Consider the following 24,427-nt stretch of genomic DNA (forward strand, 5'->3'; position numbering starts at 1 on the left):
GGCAGACCCTGCCGACGATCCCCGTGCCCGCTGCGGCGGCGGGGGCCCCTGCGCGCGCGGCGGGCTATCCTCACCGCGAGGCGGGCAGGCGCGCGCGCGGGGCGGCGCCGGAGGACGCGGACGAGGCGGCGCGCTCGTCGTCGTCGTCCAGCCGCAGCCGAACATGAGCGGCGCGGCGCATGCGGCGGATCTCAGGTGTTCGCGCTCGGTCGTCTGGCGGCGCATGCGGCAATGCAGCGCGCGGCGGATCTAGGCGGCCCCCTGCATGTCTGCATTTTTCACGTCATGGGTTCTCCGTAATGGTATCTTTGTGGCTAATTGTCGAAACTCACAGCTGTTTTAGTGTTATGGTCCAAGCCGGGAAAGCATGTCTCTATAATCGTGTACATCGCCTTACGTCTGCCGTCACCCGACGGCCTCATGATCATGTAATTGTGTCTCCACATGTGCACCGCATCCGTCGTGCCGATGCCGTGTATATCTTAGCTTCAGCTGTGCTGTGTTACAGGCACGCCAGCCCCCATCTATTTATTATCCCTCCGCTGTTTGCTTGTTACGCATTACGACAGCCTCCCATAACCTCAGGGTCCCTTACACTTCTCGCACGTGTATTGCTTGCCGTCGCACGCCGACGCTCCGTTGCATGTCCCGCGAATGGTGAACATATATTGAAAGAGTATACAAGGGCTCGGGGCTAGCTACAACGAGGCAGCGCATAGAGGGAGGGGGAATCATAATAACCGCATGGAGATGTGGACAACACCCAAGTCATAAAAGCGCACGACGACTGTGCGCGGACATGCTAGCTATCCGTGCAGCGTACAGCACGCGCCACGACATCCACGGCGAGCTAATGGCTAATGCGGGCAGACGACCAAACAAACCCACCGGTGCACCGGCGTGCCCGGGTCTGTGAACGGCATGACGGTGCCCATGGACGGAATACGGCGGGACGGGAGATGGGACACCAAGACGCGCGCGCGCGACGGGCAGGCCGGAAGCACATCGTCTGTGACAACCGGCCATATGACCGACCCGAGTCGCTATCGAAGACCGCTACGGTCGTGCCTTCCCCGGGTGCTAGAACACGGTGACGCCCGCCTGGGTGCCGGCGTACTGCGACTTCATGTCGTCCAGATCAGTGGCGTCATCTTGGCTCTTGTAGTCATACTGGGACAGGCTGCCCATGTCGGAGGTTCCCGCGGTCGACGAGAAGGACGCACGCCGCCGCAGTCTATCGGATTGTGAGTAAGCCATGCTGCTGATAGGGCGATCGGAAGGTCCGACGGCGCTGCCTGCAATACTCGCGGTGTCGGCACCCCCGGGGCCAGCGTCCTGTGAGATGATGGAGCTCGCATAGCTACCGTAGGTGCTGCGCTTGGCACCGTTCTGGCGTTGCATTCCCGGGCCGAAGGGACCACTGGCAGCGAACATGGGCAAACCGGACGAGTAGGTGGCCTGCGATCTCAGCGATTGAACGTCCGAGGGAATGTACCCGAGCGCATCGTGCGTGCGGTAGAAGCTGGCGTCAAAACGGCTGGGCGTGCCGGATCGGCGACCTATGAAAGGAACATCAGGTTCCCTACGTCAGTCCCAGACGGACATTTTAGACGCACCTTCTCCCGTCATCCCATTCCCTAAATAGTCACGGGCACTGGTCTCGTGTCGACGGAACTGATCCATCGCCTTCACGAGCGTGCGCCTTGGCTTGCTGAATTGGATCATGCTGGGCTGCAGATTGCTGAGAGGACCCTCAACAAGGCAGTTCTTCTCCTTGTAGTGAGTCAGGAGATAGTGCCACAGCGGGTGCTATGCGCGAGATGAGCGGCCGCGAGAGAATGCAACGACGGGAATAGCACGGTACTCACCTTGCTGAGAACCTTGGGATTTCCGAGGATCACGACGCCGTACTTGGCGCGGGTCAAGGCGACGTTCAATCGTCGTGGGTCGTTCAGGAAACCGATACCCTGGTGCTCGTTGCTACGCACGCAACTGAGAATGATGTAATCCTTCTCGCGCCCCTGGAAAGCGTCAACGCTGGCGACCTCAATCTCTTTGTAGAGATCCTTCTTGAGAGAGCCATTGAACTGCATATAGTTGACGATGTAGGAGCGCTGCCCTTCGTACGGAGTTACGACTCCGATTTGGCTGGGAACCACACCCGATTTGAAGAATTTCGTGACGATCTTCTCCACATTAGACGCTTCGGTTCTAAACAACGGGCATCAGTTAATGTCACAATGAAGCGGATACGTCACAGGGGTGCAAACGTACCTATTCAGGAAAGACGTTCCGCTCGAGGAGATTTCTTCCTGGCCCAGGTTCTGATAGAAGAACATGGGAGTATCAGGAACGGGCCACGGGAAATCAACGTTCTTCCTCAAACGCTCAGGAGCGGTAACTCCGTTTTGAAGCGTGCCTTCGTAGAACATGTTGGATGGGAACTCTGATAAGCACGGGTGCATGCGGTATTGAACTTGCAATCTGATAGGCCGGTTCCCAAGCACAACGAGGCGCTCAAAAAGCGACTGCGTCAGACCCGCGCGGGCCGCCTTCTTGTTCATGATGACAGGCCCGAGTTGCTGGTAAGGTTTGCGATACGTCAGTCAACGTTTGATCACAGCAGACACGCACTTACCTGATGGTCGCCAACCAATACAACTTGTTTACACCCGAGCACCAACGGGATCATGCATTCTGGCAAGCCAGACCCAAATGTCAGTACTTCCATCAACGGCCTCATGTCAGCCCACCAACCATACCTGGTTCAGCAGCCTGTGTAGCTTCGTCGATGAGAACTGTCCTGAATTTCAGTTTGCTAAGCCGCGGGTCTCCGGCGCCGACACAAGTGCAGCAGATGACATCGGCTGCGCCGAGGATTTCTTTCTCGCACTGTCTGATGAGCGTCTTGTATTTCCTCTCGTCGTTTGAGCTCAGTTCCCCCTGCTCGTTCTTGAGCTGGATAAGCTTCTGCAGCTCGACGTGGGTCGTGTTATTCGCGACTTGCTGATGCAGTGTCAAGAACGAGATCGAGGAGTCCAAGGCCTCACGTGACTTCGCAGTGAGACGAACGACCTTGAGACCGGTCGCATGGATTTTCTCGGTGAGTTGGTCGACCGCGACGTTGGACGGTGCGCACACGAGAACTTGCCCGGGGTTCATCTTCGCGAGGTGATACACAATTGATGCCGAGGTCACAGTCTTGCCCGTCCCCGGGGGACCCTGGATCAAGCTAATAGGCTTTTGCAGGACACTCTTGACAGCATACATTTGTGAATGATTGAGTTCCGGCAACCCTGGGGCCGAGAAGCGCTTCGGCATTTGAGTTCGGAGTGCCTGAGGCTCAAGCTCATGACCAAGAAGCTTGTGATACTGCGGGCGTCTTCAGTACACAGGACAAGTGATGCTGAGAAAACCATTACTATGTAGCCGCTGACGCTTTTCTCATCGACCGCAAATGTCTTCATGGCAAGCTGCATGCGATCGAAGCTAGTGGACTTCCATACGAAGTCGGCGGTAAAATTGTGAGTAACCTCGAGAGGCACACCCTCGGACCGCCGCAGCTCAAGACCAATCTCATCTGAGACATCTGAGAAAAGATGGGTAAATGCGCGCAAGTCGATATCGGAATGCGCTTACTGTTCGGAATCTTAATAACGTGCCCATCACCCTCCCACGGCTTGTGAAGCGAGCCCGAGTACTTGAGTCTGAGTTCATCACCAACAGCGAGTCTAACCTCGCCACTTTCTAGCTTGGGAAGACCGAACCACGCCACGCGCTTCTGGTTGAGACCAAGGTCCCAACGCACCGTAATGTCTGTCTGAGTCTGAGACTCCTTCAGACGCTTGTCATAGTCAGCCTCGATCTTGACAAGAGGCCCGATGATGTTCTGATACTGGTATGCATCTTCGTAGCGCAATAAGATTGGCTGAGGCTCATCGTCAACACCGGGTTTCTCAAGGTCTTCAAGCGTGGCGTTGGCGTTCTCACGCCATAAATCCTCGAGACGATTAATCTGCTGGAATGAAATCTGACGCGACCTGAGTTGTTCTGTTTCGCTAGGAGGCTTCACAAGCCAAGATAAAAAAGAGCGATCGTCGATGAGAGGAGCCCACAATGCGGCATTCCAGGAAATATCCTTCGAGATGGCTGCGCACGGTTGACTAGCCACTGAATGTAAATAATAATAAACAAGATTGATAACAGGGACGCATACCGGCAGAGCAGTACAACGACTGTATCACTTTTCGCCGGGATGAAACCGAGCATGAAGACATTCTTGCTCCCGCAGTTGTAGCATTCCGGTATAGTTTCTCCAAGAGGGCTCTCGCTGTGAAGAATAACCTCCTTGTGCTTAGCACGCACGAGATGGTTGACTATGTGCGAGGCCGAGGTGTTGCCGCGGGAATTGCAGAACCACTTGGAGCAGATGAGACACTTTACGACCGACGCGGGTGAGTGGATACCGCAGTAGCTGTGTATATGCGCGTTATGTTCAGGTTTCTCGTGGACGCGTCAGCTTTACTCACCTGCATGCGTGCGGCGGCAGATCAAGCTGGCCTTCGTCCTTCAGATCGTCAAGCACAGCGTCGAAATCTTCGTCGATGCCGCTACGAGCGGATCCATGGGTGCTCCCTCCGGTTGCGTGGCCATTGGGAGACGAAAGATAGGGACGGTCGTCAGAAATCGAGAGGTTGTCCAGGTCCGGTACTTGACTCTGGCTGGTGGTGTTCGCGGTGTATACGGAAGATGTATCGTCCACAATTCCCATACCTCCATAAGTAGAGGAAGAGTCATACTGAAAGTTTTCGAACGAGTCCATGGTGGTGAGTTTAGAGAGACAAAATGCGAGTTGCAAGGAATCCGAGGAGAGGTTTTGAGTCAAATGGTGGCGGGGCCGTGGCTCTTGTCTGCTTACTATGATGGCCGCCACGCGTCTCCCACGTGCATTCGATCGCGTGACCACGATCGGCGATTGTAGACTCGATCGCTCTGCACTTCGTAAGTACTTGCAAGTACTCTGTACTACAACCCTTCGTCGCAGGCTGCCATACCATCGCTACAAACGCAGACCTGACCAACGACATGTCTAATATTCAGCGTAGTAACGGTCGCCCAGAGCCCGAAGTCATAGTCAATGTACGCATACCAAATAGACTGAGCTACGTCAGACAACAACTCGCCGGTAGTTTGCAGATGGCTTCGCGTACTCCAAAGGCAAGATGGAGGAGGCAATCCGGACTGGCTTCTTAGAAAAACCCGCACCCAAGACTGCCAAGGAATCTGCCACGTCCGTGAAACGGGAACACGTCGATTTGCTTGTGAGATCTCTACGCTTCATGGCACGCTCACTCATTTACTCACGGCCCGTCACAGATAGAGGAACTGGAGATACCACGAGCTCAGGCTGAGAAGCTCATTATACAGCATAACCTTGATATCACTAAGGCTATCGAAGCGTGGATCACACCATAAGCATAGAGTAGTACTATGGGCCCATCGAAACACGTCTAGGAGTTCCGCGTCTGTTCGGCTCCAACCACATTGGAGAGTACCCCGAGCAGATTGACTGTATCGACGGTTTCGAAAACCGCACCCTGCTTCTTTGGCGAGCGAAGCATTTGTGTCTGCATGAACTGTGGCCGTTGTCCAACGTACTCCCTCGACCCGGGTCGGTTGGTGTTGCTTTGGTCGTGCTGCCTGTCTTCGGGTGGATCGACGGAGGCTCCGAGAAGCAGGCGTGTCGACGTTAGCGTACCCGGCTTTTCGGCGACGACAGCGGGCGCATCGAGGATACGCGCATTCTGAATGCGCATGTTACGCACCACTCCCTGACCCTTCTCGTTATTAGCGTCTCCAAGTGTTTCCCAGTCCACCGGATGCAAATCATCGACCCGGTGTTTACTGAGCACAACTGTCGAGCCGGCGAAACTGGCGACGACGTCTGACATTGAACTGAGTTGGAGCGCACGTCCTGGCGCAGGTTTGTTGAGGAACTGGCTCTGAAGTGGCGGCACTTTGGCGTAAGTTAGACCACCGTAGCGCTGAGGCTGCTGCTCGATGACACGGGCGTCGGGGTTGTTGTTATACGCCTTGTGCGCCTGGTTGGCAAGGAAGTGCTTGTGCAGCTCGGAGGGGTTCGCGGATTGCTGCCATAAGGACTGCACGGGCCAGTCGGGCACCTTTTTCGATAGGACGAAGTCGCGGAACGCAGGCCTCAGCTCTCGTAGTTTCTCCAGATACCGCTCGAACTCCTTCTCCGACATCGCCTCGATGTTTGGAATAGCCATGCTCTTGTCGCTGAGGGCGCCCGCCATCCCTCCATCATCCTGGACCCCGTCCCGGGTCGACGTCCCGAACTCGGAGTCGATGTCCCACTGTACACCGCCCAACTGGCCAAGCCGCCGACTCCAGGGTCCGCCCTCAGGCACTCTCGGTGAGACCCCAGCCTCGTCCCACATCTGTATCCATCTGTGTTGCTGTTCCGCGCTCTTCCACTCCGTTTGCTGCTGTCTGGAGTCTACAGCTCTGACCGTGACGGTCGCTTTGCGTCGACGCAGCGGGAGCGGTCGTTTGAGGCCCCAGTTTCCTCGATGAGCATCGCCGCCAAAGGAGGCATAGACCTGACCAATTTTAGGATCGAAGGACGCGAATTTAGACTGTCGCAGGAGAGCAGCAAACTGCGACGGGGCTGGTGTCGCCATGTCTGGCCACCACTCGAAAGAGACTTGAGCGACAGCGTATTGAGCGCCTGCAGCATTCAGGCCGCGCCCGGCAAGTTCCGGGCGACCTATATGAAGCGTGAGCAGTTTTCAGGTCTACTTCACCTCGACGTTCAAATTGCTGTCCTATCCTGCGTTCGCCTCATGGGGCTCTGCTGTACAATGGATTAGACGGCCCAGACAAGCGTCGTAGAGGAACTTGTATGAGGGGTGTCTCAAAAACAATCTTTGCTGATTGCTTCTCCCTCTGGTCGAGAGGTTAGGACGCAGGATCACCTGGAGATCATCTACATTCGCTAGCGATTCATGTTTGTATTTGTGTTACTCAGAATATACGATGTGAGTGTTCGCATCATTGTGCTCTCTTTTCATTGGAACCGACGAAGATAAACCTGGTAAAATAACGCACCCCGCTGCGAGGGCCGTGCACCGCTTGGTGTTCTGTTGTCTTCGCAGGTCCACTGTCTCCGGACTCATCGGCATACGCTGGGTGCGTGTGGAGAATGAAAGGCGAGGCTGAGGTTCCCGTCTCTTGAGACGATTCCCTGCATTCTAAGCGACTTCTGATCATGGCTAACCGGTATTTTCTCCTTCCAGATGACCAAAGGGGATGCCTTGCAACGACGGTTATGTGCTCTGGAGTGTATTAGCACATGTAGTAATGTTGTGTGTGTATGTCTACGAGTGGCAATATGATTTTCTCGCTGCGCAGCACTGGTTGTGTGAGCCAAGACGTAAACACGGGGGCGCACGCGAGAGAAGCACGCCAGCGCGCATAGAGGGGGGTGCTGGGAATGGCAATGCGGGCGCCTGCACTCGCGGTTGCGAAAAAGACGAGAGGCGGGACCGTCGTAGATCACGTCCACGTCGGTTCTCTCTCTTCCACCCTGCTCGCCGTCGTCCACGTCGCTGGACCACAAGGCTGAACGGCGCCGCGGCCTTAAATTGCACTCAGCCTCGCGCTTCGCTGGACTGAACCAAAATAGCGTCGCCTCGGCATCCCCAGCGGCACTCTGCCATCCTCCGGTTCACACATGGAAAGGTCAAGCCGTGTGCCCCGCCGGGCCTCTGCTCTCGGTGTCCCGTCGCCTGTAGTCCCCGACATGTATCATAGACAATACCCTACCGCGCGCACTAATCCTCCGTCCTCTCCTCTCGACGGCTCGTTCTCCCATTCTGCATCGCCATGGTCTACCCCACGGCTGACACCCACTTCTACGCCTCCCGCGACACCTCCAATCCCATACCCGGCGCCCCTTCCCGTGGCCTCTGCGAGCAGCCTCAGTGTGGACAGCCAGCCCACAATATGCGGCATGCCATTGAAATACGTCTCGTGAGTTGCGTGTCACACTCCAGTGCGGTATTCATCTAACGCAGGCTCACAGTCTGGTCACGCTCGCAGTCCAGAATGCTGCATTGTCGATCGTGATGCACTATTCGCGCGTGTCGACCCCTGCTGCACAGTCGTACTCGCCCGCGTCTGCGGTGCTGCTCAACGAGCTGCTCAAGGGTTCGATATCCTTCGTCGTCGCGTTCCTCCGGGTAGCAGATGCTTCAGACGCATCAGGGCGGGGGCTGATGGGCTGGTGGTCATCACTCCGAAGGGTATGTCGCGAAATATTCAGCCCTGACTGCTGGAAGCTGTCGATTCCGGCAATCCTCTACGTCGTCCAGAATTCCCTGCAGTTCGTCGCGATCAGCAACCTCCCAGTCGCGACATTCCAGGTGACCTACCAGATGAAGATTCTCACCACGGCTGCGTTTTCGGTTATGCTTCTCCGCAAGAAGCTCACCTCGACAAAATGGCTGTCGCTGTTCTTTCTGGCCATTGGGGTGGGGATTGTGCAGATCCAGTCAGGTAGCACTAACCACATCCCGGTGCGGCACAGCATGCCTGTTGGAAGTGCACACGAGTCCGCACCACTCCATATTCACATTATGAGCCCTCTCAAGGGTTTTGGCGCTGTAACCGCGGCATGCTTTACGTCGGGTCTTGCCGGCGTCTACTTCGAGATGGTACTCAAGAATTCGAAGGCTGACCTATGGGTCCGCAACGTGCAGTTGTCATTATTCTCATTGGTCCCCGCGGTCCTCCCCATCTTCTGGGAGTCATCGCCGACATATGCTCGTGACGGCATCATCTCCGGCCTTTTTCGGAATTTCGGCGGATGGGCGTGGGCGACAGTCATGGTCCAGGTCTTTGGAGGGCTCGTTACCGCCATCGTCATCAAATATTCGGACAATATTCTGAAGGGCTTCGCAACAAGTCTGTCCATCGTCCTCTCCTTCCTTGCGTCGGTTGCGTTATTCGGGTTCCGCATTACGCCTTCGTTCCTCATCGGGTCAACCACCGTGCTGGTAGCAACGTGGATGTACAACCAACCCCCGGGAAAGGAGCTCGTGGGCATTACCAGCGTTATGCCTGTCATTCCTGCGAAGTCGACCAATCCTTCATTCACACCCGTCAGCCCTAATGCACCCATCCTCGGCCACTTCCCGTCACCGAAGAAGTCGTCATCGCCTTTCGGCAGCCCACGGACTTTGGCGAACACGCTGGGTCTAACGGACGAGAAGGATGCGGAGAACCCATTTGGTCAGATACAGGATACGCCGCGGTACCTGAGCGCGCCATACGGCTCGCCGTACCCCTCGCGTACGCCCTCTCCGATCACCACACCACCGTATCCCCCCTCGCGCAACGGTTCGCAGACGAGCCTTGCGTCCTCGCGCTGGCAGCAATGATGTTGAAAGAGTAATATACGACCCGCCTTATCTAACGAGACCGACACGATACCCGCGTGCGAAAGACACTTTGCCAATCGTAGACAATGCCCTTCATTACGAGATCTATTGCAAGTTATCGTCCAGTGCCCCTCGCATATTTTGTTTCATGTTGTTATACTTCGCTACTACGGATAACATGAGACGTAGAGTAGAACACTCACCTTGTAATTCGCATCTCGGATGTTTGCTCTGCATGTGGGCGCCCGTGGTGCTTCTCCAGGCGCTTGTCAGCCGCGTAAAACATACTTACTATGGGCGCTCACGGCACACACAAACTCGTAAGAACAAATGTCAATCGATTTGGAATGGAATGGGCTTGACTCGTCGCTCGCGTCCTCGCTCATCGATGCTCTCAACCGCCAGCTATCATCGACGTCGCGCCCGTCATTCATAGGGCCCATCGAGGTCACATCCTTCGACTTCGGCTCGGTGAGCCCGGATATCGAGCTCGTCGACCTGCGCGACATCTATCGCGACTTCCTCGAGGACGACGAAGATGCGGAGGACGTGGAGAAGGAGGCCGTAAAGGAGTCTCAGTGGACAGACGAAGAGGACGACTTCGAGTGGATCTCGCGCAAAGCGGTGCGGGGGAAGGGCCTGCCGCAGGATGTGCCGGCGTATCACCTATTGCCTCCGCACATGCGCTACGGACGAGGTGTGCCAATGGACATGTTTGCGTCGACGCCGTCGCTGCGCCCCACAAGAGACATGTGGCAGCCTGCGTTCAGCAGCTTAGTCGATCTGCGCCCAGCGTATCCGTCACCTTCCCTCTACGCGTCCGCAATGTCTGTACCTCCCGCAGCTCGCTCGATTTCATTGGGACGCGAACGAAGTGTTGACGCCGGGTCGCCCTCTCCTGCGAGCTCTCCAGAGGGTTCGCGCCCGCCACACCAGCCAGATGGCCAGGAGCCTAACCCACACCCCAATTTACAGCTCCACCTGCACATTACATGGAACTCAAACCTTCGTCTGACGCTTACAACATCACTCCTCATCAACTACCCTTCACCTATGTTCATGTCGCTACCAATCAAACTGTCTGTCACAGGACTCCTCTTCAACGGCGAGGTCGTCGTCGCGTATGAGGGCGAGCGCCGCCGCGTTCACTTGTGTGTCCTCGACGAACTCGACCCTTACAGCCCCCTTGCGAGTAATCGGCCAAAACGTGATACTCCCCCAACAAGCGAGACGCCACCAGAAGCAGATGAAGACATGCCTGCCGCTGCGGCTGGCACTGCGAGGGCGGGTAAGCCCTTGCCGATTGGCCAGCGCCTCCTACCTTCCATATACATCGAGAGCGAGATTGGCCAGGCGGACAAACACGTCCTGAAGAACGTCACACGCGTCGAACGCTTCATCCAGGATGTGATCCGCAAGACCATCGAGGAGGAGCTGGTCTTCCCGAATTTCCACACCCTGGTACTCGGAGATTCCGGCTCGTGAATGTGTCATGGGGATAGACAAAGTGTACCGATACAGTATAGAAGTACATGTACAGTAATACAGATTTTTTATCTATGACCTCATAGTAGGGATTTGCTCATGTATGGTCCGTCCAGCTCGTAACCGAGCCGTCGATAATAATCTCGAGTGCCAACGCCTATCGAATTATCAGCCTGATAGACATCAACGGCGAAATGGCCATGCTCACCAGAAATGACGGCCAGCTTGACACTGCCATGCTCTTCGCGCGCTATTCGTTCCGCTTCCTCCATGAGAAGTGTGCCGAAGCCCTAAGTAGCGCGTTTCCAAAAATTGCATTCTTCGAGGTAACGTGAGCATGCCTACCTGGTGCTGAAATTTCGTCGGATCACGCCCGTGAACCGGTACTGCGGTTCCGTAGACGTGCAGCTCGCGCACGATGCTACAGCCACCCTCTTCACCTTCCTTCTTCACTAATTCAGGCCGGAAGGTGCCCTCGTCCGAGCATTTTCGCAGACGGAGCAATCCAATCAAGATATCACGTTCGGGGTCTTCGTACGACAGGAAGGTCTCCCAGCCCCCGTTGGCCGCGTAGTCTCGGCGGAGCAGTTCAACGGACTCAGGGCGGACCTTGTGGTGAATCTCATGGATCTATCATGCGGAGCCGGTGAGTGACAACTGACAGATGAGGAAGACCATAGGCCATACGAGACGCACCCCGACTTCGCGAAATCGTACATCACGACACTCTGCGCCGAAGTCCTTCATGCGGTTCAGGGCCAACTCACGGAGGTTCCCGGAATTTTCGCAGCCGCTCGTAACCAGGGGCAGGGGAATGTCCCTGTACTTCATATCAGCACTGGAGGCATATCTGAGGGAATCGCGGGAAACGTCCTCACCTTTGCACGCGGTACACCCGTGTCCACGGAGGGACGAGCGCCAGGATCCGTGCCACGACATCTACGAGCACATTCGGCGTGTAGTTTTTGTAGCGCCCCGTCCTCCACAATTCATAGAGTCCGGTGCCTCTGATGACAAGTGTCGGATAAATCTTCAGCCCATCACTCCTGAAGGCTGGATTTTCAAAGTATTCTTTGAATTGCTCCAGATCGCGCTCTACGCCCACATTTGGGAGGTCTGGCATCATGTGCGCAACAACCTTGAACCCTGCATCTTTCGCAAGGTGGAAGGACTCCGACACTGCGCGGACGGTGTGCCCGCGATTAGTATCACGAGCAACGTCTTCGTACACGGATTGAACGCCAATTTCCAAACGGGTACAGCCGTAACGCAGCATCTGACTGTAGATGTGATTAATGCGGGTGGACACTTCTAGGCTGTGAAAGATCACCTCAGATGAGGTCTTAGACAGTAGTCGGGTCGGGTCTCAATCGTGATACCGATTGCTTTTGATTTGCTCTGTTCGGAATATCTGCAAAGCTAGCGCTGAACATGCCGCTTTACCATCCGCAGATAAACTGCCCACCTGACGGCCTCGTCAACATCGAATCCGGTGAAGCCCGATAGGGCGTTGTGCAATTGTGCAATGAATTTATTCCGGTAGTCCTCGGGCATGCTCATGAACGTGCCGCCCATGACAATGAATTCGACCTAGGGAGATACTATGAGGCTCATGCATAGCCTGATAATGCCGCTGCTGAGTACCTTGTCCACGTTATGACCCAGACTCTTGAGCTGTTCTACCCGTCCCCGAGTTTGCTCGTACGGGTCATAACGAGCACGGATGGCACGCATGCTAGTAGGCTCATAGCCGGTATAACTTTGTGTGCTATAGTCAAAGTCTGAATCTGGTCCTCCTGGACAATAGCTACGAAAGTTGAGCAAGGTGAAGTAAATCCAACGGATTGAAGCTGACGCACACGCATATGTTTCCAGTCATAGCGATGTGTGGACATCGATGTGGTTTACACATCACCGCGACGACAGCGATCTTCTCTGCCGTGAGCTTCTTGTAATTGCGAGAGCACAGAGACTTACCCCACTCGCCGTACGGATTGGACGTGCCTTGAGTTTGGGCAGCAAAGCTTTCTTATAGTCATCGGGTATAGCACTGATAATATCCACCAGCCGGGGCACGCCACCAAACCCATACTTCTTGCTCATCTTTGCCCGAAGCTCGTTGAGCGAAACTGTCTGGTTCGCATCGTGCGCTTTGATAAGCTCCGCCGCAATACCAGCGGTGACTCGTAACAGCTGCTCGGCCTGTGAGGGGCCTGTACGCAGAATATTTGTAAGGCTTGTGCATTTCGCATGCAATCGTCGAGCGCACCCTCTGTCTTCGTTCTTTGCACCATCTTCCCGAATCGTCAGGGGTTGTGTTGTTCAGGGAGCCTGTCGTATGTGCGTAAATTTTCTCCGACTAGTGATCCGGTGTCCAAGCCAGTGCAAAGGTTATTTTTCAGGTGTCCAGAGTATATGAGATGAGTGAGGGGACGGACTAGGAAATGAATTTCGGGAGCAATAATAAGCTCGGTGATGATCAGAAGAAATGATGCGCAGCCACCGTTGCTCTCGATCACTTACGCGACTTCGTCCCCGCCGCCCATGGCCCCTCCCACTGCCACCGACTCGTGGCTTGCAGCTCGTCGATTCGGCGTGGTTATCGACGCTGGCTCGTCAGGCTCACGTCTTCAAATATACAGTTGGAAAGATGCGCGGGTAGCTCGCGGGGACACGCTGGACACGCTGCCGAAGGTTGAGAAGGGCACGCAGGACGGTGAGGAGTGGTCGATGAAAGTTGAGCCTGGTAAGCAGGGAAATATCTCTCCTATATGACTGGCTGAATGTTCCATCCTTGTATTTTGTCTTGGACAGGCATCTCATCGTTCGCGCACGAACCACAAGGTGTTGCATCCTACCTGGCCCCTCTGATCGACCATGCGCGCAGTCATATACCCCCTTCTCTACAGCCGGAGACCCCGATATTTCTACTTGCCACGGCCGGCATGCGTCTTCTTACACCCGAACAACAAGCCGAAGTCCTCACAGCAACCTGCAGCTATTTCCGGTCTCATTCCAATTTCCGAATAGACGACCCGTCACCCGTCGGTCCTTGCGGGTCGAGCGTACGCATAATTACTGGGGAAGAGGAAGGACTCTTTGGCTGGATTGCAGTGAACTATCTCATGGACGGCTTCAAGGGCTCTGGTGAGGATCGTCTGACATACGGCTTTCTAGACATGGGTGGCGCCTCGACACAAATCGCGTTTGAACCAAGTAGAGAGGAGCAGGATAAGTCCAAGAACCTCATAGACGTCAGATTGCGTCTCTTGAACGGCCATGAAGTCCATCACAGGGTATTTGTCACGACATGGCTGGGCTATGGCACAAATCAGGCGCGGGAACGATATGTCAGCGCGGCCATCGATGATCATTTAGCCCACCCGTCCTCGACATCCTCATCTACAGAGGAGCTGGTTTTGGATCCATGCCTACCAAAACACCTACGGCTTACCGAGCTGGACGTTGCTCACAAACCTGAGAAGTCACGTACATTACTGGGTACCGGGTCGTTCGAGCAATGTCTGCAGCGGACACTGCCGCTACTGAATAAGCACGCACCATGTCCAGATACCCACTGCCTCTTCAATGGCGTACTCGTCCCACCCATTGACTTCTCTGCTTCCCACTTCATCGGCATTTCCGAATACTGGTACTCCTCGGAGCACGTTTTCGGCCTCGGCGGCTCATACGATGTCGTGCAGTACGAGCGGGCCGCCTCGGAGTTCTGCTCACAAGATTGGTCCAACATCCTGCACCAGCACGAGCTCTCGCGGCAGGGAGCGCCCGGCGGTGACGGCCAGGCTGAGAAGGCCGGGCAGGCAGTAAAGTGGGGTCCGCAGGTTGAGATTTCGCGCCTGCAACTACAATGCTTCAAAGCGGCGTGGATCGTGAACGTCTTGCACGAAGGCATTGGCATGCCGCGAATCGTTGACCCGGGCGGGAACAGCACTACACACGGGGACAAAGTCGCGCAGCAAGCGGACCGCAAGGGGCTTGGGCGGCCGACGTTCCAGTCCATGGACAGCGTCGGCGACATCGCGATCAGCTGGACGCTGGGCAAGATGGTACTGGAGGCGAGCAAGGGGGTCCCGCCTCTGTCTGCCAAGCAGCGCCCGCTTGTCGACCCTCTGGATGATCCCGCAAACAGCGACCCACTCATCCAGCGTATCCGACCGCACTTCCTGGACTTCAAGGCCATCGAGGACCGGATATCGGACCACATACCGTCGCCGCTCCGACGCGAGTCGCTGGGTTTCTCGCCTGTCGCATTCCTGTTTTACTGCGTCCTGATGCTGGTAATGCTAGCGGCCATGTGGCGTTTGCGACACCGCTTCAGGAGTACTCTGCGGCGATACATGTACAAGCGTGATCGGGCATTCTCACTCGAGGGGTTCTCGTTGGAGGAAGGACAAGTTTTCAACGGTGGACCGCGGCCCTCATCTCCATGGTCAATCACCCCCACCCGCCTATCCTTCCAGTTATTTCGGCAGACCAAAGCCCCGTCTGCCTCCCGGTTTACACGTCCATCTCGACCACCTCCTATCAACGTGAGGGGCCACGAATCTCCTACGCGGCTAGGCTCTCCAACCCGTGTGTCTCCGGCACGGTCCTTCTCCTACCCAATTTCAAAATCGCAGAATGGTCTATCAACTCTGGATGTCGCCAATGGCGCTGCGACGGCGTTTAATGTCCCGGGCTCTCCGCTGCTGTCGTCCGACGGAAATTTGATATCCAATGGCAGTTTGTCGTCATTGACCTCGCGATCTCGTAATTCATCCCAGATGAATCTATCTTCCCAGTCGTCGCGCCAGATAATTTCACGGACAAGTAGCGGCTCACATACACCGATAGGCAGTCTATTTTTGGAGGAGTAATGGACCTCATGGATAATACAGTCTCCGATCTGACCGCACTGCGCTCGGCCACGTAAGTTCATAAGATATCATATATGTGATGGGGCGTAAGGCGCCATTTGTTCGTGGTGCCCGTTTCATATCGTCAGGTGCGTAGGCGCCGTTCCAATGTTAACGGGAAAAGTCGGCGGGTCGTTGCTGGTGTCTATCATTTCCGCATCGCGGCTAGTCGTCGAGGGAGTCTACGGTGTCTTAGAAGAGACATCGTGCTCCTCTCGTAACTCAATGCATTCCACTGGTCCCATATCGTTCAATATAATGTATTACGCCGTAATAGGGCAAGTACGACCATGGGGACAGTGTCAATCTGACATACGATCAGTCATTCTAGCCAAGTTTGAACCTGCACAATGATGGGTGAGTATGGAGCTATACGGCACCAAGCATGGTGGCGAATGGCTGGCCTCCGGAAGATTGGTAACGTTGGTGAATACGGGTGTGCCTGTTTGTCATCCTCATTCACTACAGGGTTGAGTTGTCGGCATTCTCACAACGCGCTAGCAATACTCAGCCACTATGGGAACATATCGCAGCTCGGCCGGCTCTTCAAATTGATGAGCGTAGCATGGCGGCCGCCAGACCCGTGCTGTTGTGGCGTCCAAAGCTTCCGCCTCGAGGTCAATGAGGGTCGTGGGATAGTATGAAGCTAAAATCATGCGAATATCTCAAGGACGATGTAGGGAGCACGTCATCCAAATACCACTGCGGTCAGGGACTCTTCGAAGCAGCAGTCTTTTCGAGGTACAAAAGGTTTATTCCCATTCCATGCGTTCATGTACATTCACACAAGACGTTTGGAGATCCGTAGAAATACAGCAGTACAAACTAACGAAAGCAGCTATCCAGCGTACAGGCGACAGATTTATCTTCGTCGCGGACGTAATCTAGTCCCTCCTTTCGCCAAAGAAACAGGCGACTGAGCAGCTTTGCGATCCTTGCTAGCGGCGTGCTGCTTCATGCGGACAATATCGTGTACCCAATAAGTCTTCTCAGCTTCCCCCACCGCTATATTCCGGAGACGCTGTTCTTCGTCAGGCGGTAGTAGCTCCAAGCTCATTCGTTGACCGCAGCGCCATAGAAGTAGCTGGAGAACGGCCTCATTCAGCAGGATATTTTGGCAATACTGTTTGCCGCATTATCAGCGGCAGTTTTCCCGGTCACACAATGAACACGACCGTACAGTGATTTTATCCACTTCCGATAGATCTGCGAAAGTAGCCCGAGACCGGGTGGTCTCAGAAGAGCCTACTGGCGGGACTTCGTCGTTCGATGTCAGCGGACTATCCGCCATATCGATGTCCTGCGATTGGTTAACTTCAAGCTGAATTTCACGGTGGCTGTGGATAGACAGACCTGCTGCATGTCATGCGCTTCTATGTCGTTCACTCGTTCAGCCACCACGTCTTCGTCAGGCACCTGTGATGCCGCGGCGTTGTCCGAGAGGTCCTGAGCCTATGGTGTACAGATCAGGGTAAGGATGGCCCTTGGCCCCAAACCAGATGAAGACATACAGCTTTAGTTTCACGGTCGCTTGTCTCAATAGAGGATGTAGGGGCTTCAGTGTCCACGCGCGCTGCGGTTGACTAAGGCGGCGTCAGCGGTATGTCCGCAGATAACAAATAGTGCGACTTACCATTGTTTTGGGCTGGGCGTCCTGGGACGGAGGCGGAGGACTCTGATCCGTGCTGTCCACCGCCATGACCTAAAGAATGGTCTTAGAATGATAGTTTGCATTGTTCAAGGCGTCACCTAATCCCTCACCTGATCTTGGACATTCGAAGATGGTTCAGCCCGTTCGCTAGGTGATGTTGCTCCCGGACCTACGGTAATTCCGAGCTCTTTCCGCTTTTGTCGCCTACGCGCCCACTGCATGATGAGATCCAGTAAGTCTTCGACCTCATGAGAGCGCAGCGACCCTCTCGAATACCCGCTCTCGCAGACCTTTCGTCTCGCTGCGGCGCCCCGCATGAAGTCAGTGTGTCGCTGGTTGGCTGGTTTGAAGTCTCCCTCAATGACAGACGCAAGGATCGGCTTAACGTAGCTGAACTGTTCTGCGAGAGACAGCTTGTCAACGAAGGTGCGCGGTGCCGCAAGGCGGGGTACGGGGCTGGGTATTCGGAGCGTTGCTTCATCGAATGCGGACTCGTCCGTGGCGGGTCGTACGGCATCGTGGCTCACTGAGTCGTCAGCTTCGTCAGCTTCGTCATTCAGGCCGTAATTATATATATCCTGTCCAAGCTGCTCATAATTACCATCAGTTATCAATTCCAGTGAGCCATGTTCGACCTCACCTGGCATGTTTTGAAGCCCTTATCCACCGTAGTATAGAAGAGATTCGGCTCCAGGTTCTTGATCTCCCCGTTGTAGAATTCGACTTCGTACTTGGGCTTTTGCCTGGGATTTTCAGGCTTCAAGTACCGGAGCAGTCTAGCAGGCCAGTACTGGGTGTGCGACCTCTTTTCTTTCGCCAACACTAGCTCGCCGGGAAGCTCGTATGTGGGATCGCACGATGGTGCTCTCCAGCGTCGCTCTGGTTTTCCGGTGTCATCAGAAGCGCCGGCCGCCTGTTTGCCTTTGTTCCTGCTATTGTTCGTTAACGGCGGTAAAGTGTCCCCCGCCACGTAGGTAGATAGCCACATAGGCAGCCCGTCATTTTCTTCCTGGTCTGCTGCTAGCATCAGATCCCGAGCTGCTTTCCAACGCGTCTCGATATCTGACTTCCGCTTCTTCCTTGGCGATCTTTGTATATCGGCAGAGAGTTGAGGCTGTCTAAAGTTCGCTTCGTTGAAACGCATGGTCCCACCCACAGCCATAGACAGAATGTTGGAGGCAGACGGGGCGTCAATGGTGAGCTCTCGGACGTCATCTGTGTCCGAGTGACCCAGAGCATCACCGAACAGGTTCACTCGCGTAGAATCACGGCGATGTATGACCTTCAGACGAGTCAATGTTTAGCGAGATATCCGGCTCCTACATCTCAAGACACACCTTGGCAGGCCACCAGAACGTATCTTGTTCTTCTGACATCCTATCATCAACTACACCGCCTTGACTGTCGATACGTACCCATACTTGTGTCCCAAGACTCTCCAAATTCCAGACATCTGTAGTCGGCATAATGGCTCGGCCGGATGTTTGGCTCGGTATGAATGGCAAAGTATCCAAGAATCCCTCGCTATGTGCGGGTCCCAGCAGCGTCTTAGATCGCCGCCTAAATGGACTGGAAGACCGTCGACGTGCAGGGAGATCGGTGGGTGCAGGAGAGGATAATGGAGTTAATGTACTGTCGTCGTCCAGTTTTGACTGTGAGCCCTCGGACGATGTAGGCGATAATGCACGTTTTTGTCCGACAGTCTCTTGCATTGTCCTGCCATTGCGGGTATCCCGCGCCTTGAGAGGCCGCGGCTGCTTCGATGGCTTCTCTGCGTGCAACACTGACCGTTTGGCTCGTGGCTGTCTCGAGGGTGGTCTACTCGTAATCATAATATTAGAATCAGACTCGGTATCGGAAAGCGGTGTCAGACTGCTGCCGTGCTCGAATGGAGATGTGATAGAACGAGACGTTTTGCCTAGCAGAGGACTGGGGTGATCGGTTTCATTCTCTGAGTCCGAAAGCGATGTCAATTGACTTGGTGGTGGAGATGTACCCACAACGGAGCTAGTGACAGGGAGAGGTCGTGTGCGGGATTGAGCGGTTGCAGCCTTGCGCACACGAGCCTGTGGGGGAGATGCACTGAAGCCCGAGGCTTTAGCAAGGTGTCTTTTCTTCCCCTTTCCTCCATAAGTGACCTTCACTGGGCTCCTAGGAGAGGACGGTTCTCCGAACGTACGTCCGCGATTGGCCGGGCCTTCTGGTGAGCTCAATAGCTGCTCCGCCGATAATTGCGTGGCCTTTTTTGCCGCAGCACGTCTCGGCATGACTCTAGCACCTGTCCCTCTCTCATCCGTCATTTCTCACCGAAGCAAGAGCGAGGACAGAGCGGAGCAGAGAAAACCTCGAATCGACTTAGCGATTGCTCGAAGCTGAGCCCGGATTGGGAGCGAGCACGAGACAGTGGCAAACTTAGATAGTCAACCTGAGCTGAGGGTTTCTGACGTGTGGTGGAAACGGTGGGGAGGAGGGGGGTCTTGAGCAGGTCGGGAGGAGGTCTGAGATGAGCTGGTCCGCTGCAGCATCGTGTGCGAGATTTACAAGCGCGTTGTCCCAAACGCGTGCAGTCACGTCACTGTCTATCACGTCAATTAAAGGCATCACAGTCACGCATCGGTCGGGTCCCGAGATAGGTCCGAGATTCATGTGGAGAGATCGCTGAACTTTGCGGCGCACTCCTCACAGCGAGCACTCCCGATTGAACACTTGTCATCCGCGAAACGGCAATAGGAAGTGCAATCACTGGCAAGCGATCTTGATACAGGAACTCCCACCAATATGTGCTAGGCAATAGCCACAATCTTGTACTAGATCTCATACATCATATATTCCAACACTTGCAAGGCAAGCGATCCAAGATCATTACATTGTGTCTCAAGCGACAGCTGCGGCGCCGAACAGTGTAGCTGGCGTTGTGAGCGTGCGCGCACAAGCCGAGGTCGAGGCCGGACTTGCAGACGCATTAGACATCGCCAGTGTACCGGAAGAAGAAAGTATGGCGGCCGGGGATGTTGTTATACATGGATATCCGGAGCCTGCGTAGGTTGAAGGAAGTGTATTTCGTTCCGCTCACAGGAGACTAGGGGATGTGCCAGATCCGTAAATCTGCGCTGCGAATGGTTGGATAGCTGAAGCTGTCTTCGCCTCTATAACATGTCGGTGCACATGACCAATCCGCCGTCTATGTTACAACTTTCACTAACGATGTGCCATAGCTAGCGTCGATATATGTGAGGGTCCGAAAACCAGTGTGGCATACAAAGTCGAAGAGTCGCTAGTGAGCCTTCCACCTCGTCCTGTGATGTAGGAAGCCTTCCCGAGGTATGTACTTTGCTCACAATATTTCTTCACTATAATGATTAAGAATTTGCTTTCTCTCAGATGTCAATGCAATTCTACCTCCTTCTCAGCACTCGGAGACGGTAATTACAGGCGGCGCAGAGACTTCGAGAGAATCCAGAGAGTCGCTGTGCGCCGAGTGTATACCACCACGCGGTAGTGAACACTTATTTCACTCATAACCAGAAGCAAGAGGTTCTCGGTTTATGATTGTTTCTTCCAAGCGCAGATGCACATTCCTTCCCCCTGGGGACGTGCTCCCAGGTGTGCATTCTGTCACGTTTCTATCCGCTCTTATGACCAGAATGCTTCTTCCCTCTGACGTCACTGCACCCCCATACCTCCAACAGGGAGCGCGATAGCAGTGCGGAGCAAAAGAATAGGGCGAGCCGGACAAACATGGCTGTGGGCGTGATGGCAGATATGTCCACCATCGGCTCAGCATCCTACATCCTTTTGGCGCGAATGGACGCCTAAGTATTAGCAGGATCCGCACCGCGACTCCCTGCGACCCCTGCAGAATGTTGATATAACCGTGCTACATTGATTCCGGTAATCTCCAAACGAGTCGCACCGGAGATATATATTGAAAGGACATTACAAATGGCCGTATCTTCTAGCGAGCTTGCTTCTATAGTGAAGCAAGACCACCAGATGTGACAGAACCTCCATATATAATATCCTTGGTTCATTCATTCGTGGGCGGATCTACAGTGCATACGGCGATGTGCTGCACGAATTATGTAGCTTGGAGACGGTCAGCTGAAATTGATCATCCGACGTGAACTTCCGTTATGCACCCGATAAGTATTTGAGATGGCATTATGTACACGAGACGATCTACTGTGGCCGAGGGGTATGACCACTCACAATCACCTAGCCCATGACATTCCGCTCGCTGTTAGATAATGCTTCACACTTGGATTCTGGCCTCTAAAGCCTAAGTCACGAGAATGTGATGTCGCAGTGCGCATATCACTGAAAACCTACGGAAGCTGCCGTGAGTCAGAGCTAGGTCGTAATAGCGTCCAAACACTGATTTGCGTATTAGTTGACATTGGGTGCGCAAATACTGGAGAAAAGGTGGTCAGGAGCAGGTTTCCAATGAGCAGGATATCCTTGGACCGGACCACACACAGAAATGCATACCTATATCATACGTGCGTGTAGGATCTTGCGTCGATGCATCATCAGCCGTCGGATAGGTCGAGTTGAAGACGCCACTGTATTGACGATGATCGCAACCTATGACTACGCGCTTCAGGATTCAAGGTCCTTTCAACATCAACATCAATGTGGATTCGCTCAGTGAACTACTCGAAGCTTAACTGCAAATGACGGCAGTCGGCACCTATTCGTCAGCGAATCGGTGGGTCATGCGATAGCACAAAGCGTACCTCTTCCGTCATGATTCTCACCCGCATTGCAAAATCTGTTCACAAATACGGGAAAATAGGGCCCAGAGCTTCTCGACAAGAATATATATGTTGAAAATCACAGAGGAAATTCAGTCGGAGGTGAATCAGGTTGTCGCGAGTGGAATAGAGGGCCAAGTAAGTTTGGTGTCATTATAGAGCGCACGATCCGGCCGCAGACGACCGTTCCTGCGTGCAAGGCATTCGGGAGACCCCTTGCTAGGGATGAGCGATCGCTAAGAGACCCCGCAGTCGCACTGTATACGTAGTGGTGGGTTTTCGCGTGAGAAGGTCGGGATCTTGTACCTTTGTCGGTGGGTGTCGTCAAGTTTGGAAGTAGAAGTCCCAATGGCAGTAGAGGATGATCGCAGATGTACGAGAAGCTAGTGTGCGCATCGTCCGAAAAATGCACAATGGCCAATGTCAGCCAGATTTGCGTCAGGATTGAGTGACGTATAGCCTGTGGTCTACGGTTGGTTCGTTACGGCAAGCCAGGTGAGAGCGGGGAGAGAAATAGCGGTTGGAACCTGGTATAAATTTGCAGCAGAGAGCGCATTACTGTTTGGAAGGTCGAGAAAGGTGTGCAGAGCAGGTGTGCGATACGATTGAACAGGTAAAGGTAGTCTGGTCACTATTGTCCAGTGCCGAGTCCTGAGCTGAATGTGGCGATCGCGGAGTTGTCAAACGCGCTTGACTACCAACGACCACCCACCTCGACCCAACCGCCTTGCTCACGCTCTACACCGTTGGCTGTAGGCGACATCACCCTGCTTCACATTGAATGCTGTCTTCTGTTCGATTTGTTCAAATCCACTGCATGTGCAGATCTGTTGCGATGATGGACACAGGCGATTTGGCCCTGTCGGCTCAGCAATTGGACAGCACCCTCTGGCTCAGTGGCTTGTGGTCGCAACGTCCAGGCAACTTCGCTCCCCGACGCACAAGATACCTTGCGCTTACTCACCATCTGCTATGCTCTTGAATACGGCTCCTCAGTGGCAGTCATACTGAAGGGGGCATGCACTCCATCGTCAGCCTCCCTTCCAAATGGTCAACCCTGCGCGCTGGGGTTTTCCTCATTGCACATCTGACGACAAAGAAGATATTCAGCGTTGAAGCTTTCACGACCGATTCACCACGCTATGCTACCGCTGCTTAGACGGATTTGTGCTCTTCAGGCTTCAGCTGCCGAAGCGAAGACTGGCTTCAGTCGGTCCTGGGCGACGCACTCTTCTTGCACACATTGCACGCTGGAATTCTGTATTCACATCACGACGGATACATTTTGCTCTGCCGCATCATAAAGGTGTGTCTTCAGTTTGCTGCACGCCTATCTTTTTTGCGCTCTTGTGTCGTTGTTCTGTGAGTCGTGCATTGTGCCTTGCGTTTTCGATGTATGCATCTTGTGCTCTGATCGTCGCAACACGTCTGTCGGGTTTACAGTTTTCATGCCTGAGGTCTTGAACGGTGAGCGATTGCTCCCGTCTGTTGCTCCTGCGATTTTCATGCACACAACTTCAGAAGAGACATGATGGTTTGAGTGGTGGTGGGGCTCACCTTGACGCGCGCTCATTGTCACAGAGTAAGGCTGTGTGACCCGACGTCACGCAGGCGGGCCGACGCGTGGACGATGAGCATGCTACTACCCATGTACTGCGTTTCGCGGGCAGAGAGGCTTTTGATGTTCATGTACCACGTCAACTTCTTATTGTCCTGTCATAGCTCACGCCGTCAGATATTGAAAAGTTGAGGGTGACATACGTTTCGTGCGCGATGACTCCGCGCATTCTGACGTTTGAGGGCGATACAAATCTATAATCTCTGCCCCTTTGCTTTTCGAGCCATCATCATGATTGAGAGGTTTGCATGCATTCCCATCTGACAATCTGGATTGTCGGAGAACACGAGCCCTCGACTACAAGTGTGTCTAGTTGAAGTGCTGCAGGTCTTATTGTCCGCGCGCACACGGCATCTCGAGCTTGTCGGCGTAGCGTCCTTGTTATGTGGGTCTGTTGACCATGGAATGTGGGTCTAGGGCCATTCGAGCCTTGAAATAGACGTGCCTCACATGAAGCTGGCAATCTCGTATTCTCACCTTGTTTGACTGCCTAGTTTGCGGTGGCCTCTTACTCACATTCCGGCATTCTCATCTAGTGC

The 24,427-nt window shown here is 54.3% G+C and overlaps 7 protein-coding genes across 7 annotated transcripts; 4 read left to right on the forward strand and 3 right to left on the reverse strand.

Moving 5' to 3' along the window:
* Nucleotides 1-5,085: 5,085 nt before the first annotated feature.
* Nucleotides 5,086-5,475, forward strand: POSPLADRAFT_1054257 (hypothetical protein; the record flags this gene model as incomplete). The annotated part of the gene is made up of 3 exons (XM_024480499.1): nt 5,086-5,139; nt 5,190-5,321; nt 5,377-5,475. The coding sequence occupies 3 exons, from the start codon at nt 5,086-5,088 to the stop codon at nt 5,473-5,475; spliced, it is 285 nt and encodes a 94-aa protein (XP_024342312.1).
* A 35-nt stretch (nt 5,476-5,510) lies between these two features.
* POSPLADRAFT_1054258 (hypothetical protein) lies at nt 5,511-6,704 on the reverse strand (the record flags this gene model as incomplete). Its single annotated transcript, XM_024480500.1, has 1 exon — nt 5,511-6,704. The coding sequence occupies one exon, from the start codon at nt 6,702-6,704 to the stop codon at nt 5,511-5,513; it is 1,194 nt and encodes a 397-aa protein (XP_024342313.1).
* Nucleotides 6,705-7,825: 1,121 nt separating this feature from the next.
* Nucleotides 7,826-9,464, forward strand: POSPLADRAFT_1134463 (hypothetical protein; the record flags this gene model as incomplete). The annotated part of the gene is made up of 2 exons (XM_024484482.1): nt 7,826-8,055; nt 8,108-9,464. The coding sequence occupies 2 exons, from the start codon at nt 7,826-7,828 to the stop codon at nt 9,462-9,464; spliced, it is 1,587 nt and encodes a 528-aa protein (XP_024342314.1).
* A 317-nt stretch (nt 9,465-9,781) lies between these two features.
* POSPLADRAFT_1065270 (hypothetical protein) lies at nt 9,782-10,949 on the forward strand (the record flags this gene model as incomplete). Its single annotated transcript, XM_024481922.1, has 4 exons — nt 9,782-10,216; nt 10,258-10,291; nt 10,380-10,615; nt 10,691-10,949. Exons 1-4 carry the CDS (start codon nt 9,795-9,797, stop codon nt 10,947-10,949), a joined length of 951 nt encoding a protein of 316 aa, XP_024342315.1. The 5' UTR covers nt 9,782-9,794.
* An 80-nt stretch (nt 10,950-11,029) lies between these two features.
* POSPLADRAFT_1136129 (hypothetical protein) lies at nt 11,030-13,243 on the reverse strand (the record flags this gene model as incomplete). Its single annotated transcript, XM_024484645.1, has 11 exons — nt 11,030-11,106; nt 11,158-11,239; nt 11,295-11,579; nt 11,646-11,769; nt 11,828-12,229; nt 12,280-12,360; nt 12,415-12,539; nt 12,594-12,756; nt 12,809-12,879; nt 12,927-13,162; nt 13,219-13,243. 11 exons carry the CDS (start codon nt 13,241-13,243, stop codon nt 11,030-11,032), a joined length of 1,671 nt encoding a protein of 556 aa, XP_024342316.1.
* Nucleotides 13,244-13,493: 250 nt separating this feature from the next.
* Nucleotides 13,494-15,863, forward strand: POSPLADRAFT_1167776 (hypothetical protein; the record flags this gene model as incomplete). Its single annotated transcript, XM_024487984.1, has 3 exons — nt 13,494-13,695; nt 13,764-15,692; nt 15,734-15,863. 3 exons carry the CDS (start codon nt 13,494-13,496, stop codon nt 15,781-15,783), a joined length of 2,181 nt encoding a protein of 726 aa, XP_024342317.1. The 3' UTR covers nt 15,784-15,863.
* Nucleotides 15,864-16,727: 864 nt separating this feature from the next.
* Nucleotides 16,728-18,982, reverse strand: POSPLADRAFT_1032242 (hypothetical protein; the record flags this gene model as incomplete). Its single annotated transcript, XM_024476839.1, has 8 exons — nt 16,728-16,988; nt 17,046-17,165; nt 17,219-17,317; nt 17,377-17,448; nt 17,499-17,567; nt 17,627-18,103; nt 18,157-18,798; nt 18,854-18,982. The coding sequence occupies 8 exons, from the start codon at nt 18,980-18,982 to the stop codon at nt 16,728-16,730; spliced, it is 1,869 nt and encodes a 622-aa protein (XP_024342318.1).
* Nucleotides 18,983-24,427: the final 5,445 nt, after the last annotated feature.

Source organism: Postia placenta, assembly GCF_002117355.1.
Source record: "Postia placenta MAD-698-R-SB12 unplaced genomic scaffold POSPLAscaffold_3, whole genome shotgun sequence".
NCBI classification, from domain to species: Eukaryota; Fungi; Basidiomycota; class Agaricomycetes; order Polyporales; family Adustoporiaceae; genus Rhodonia; species Rhodonia placenta.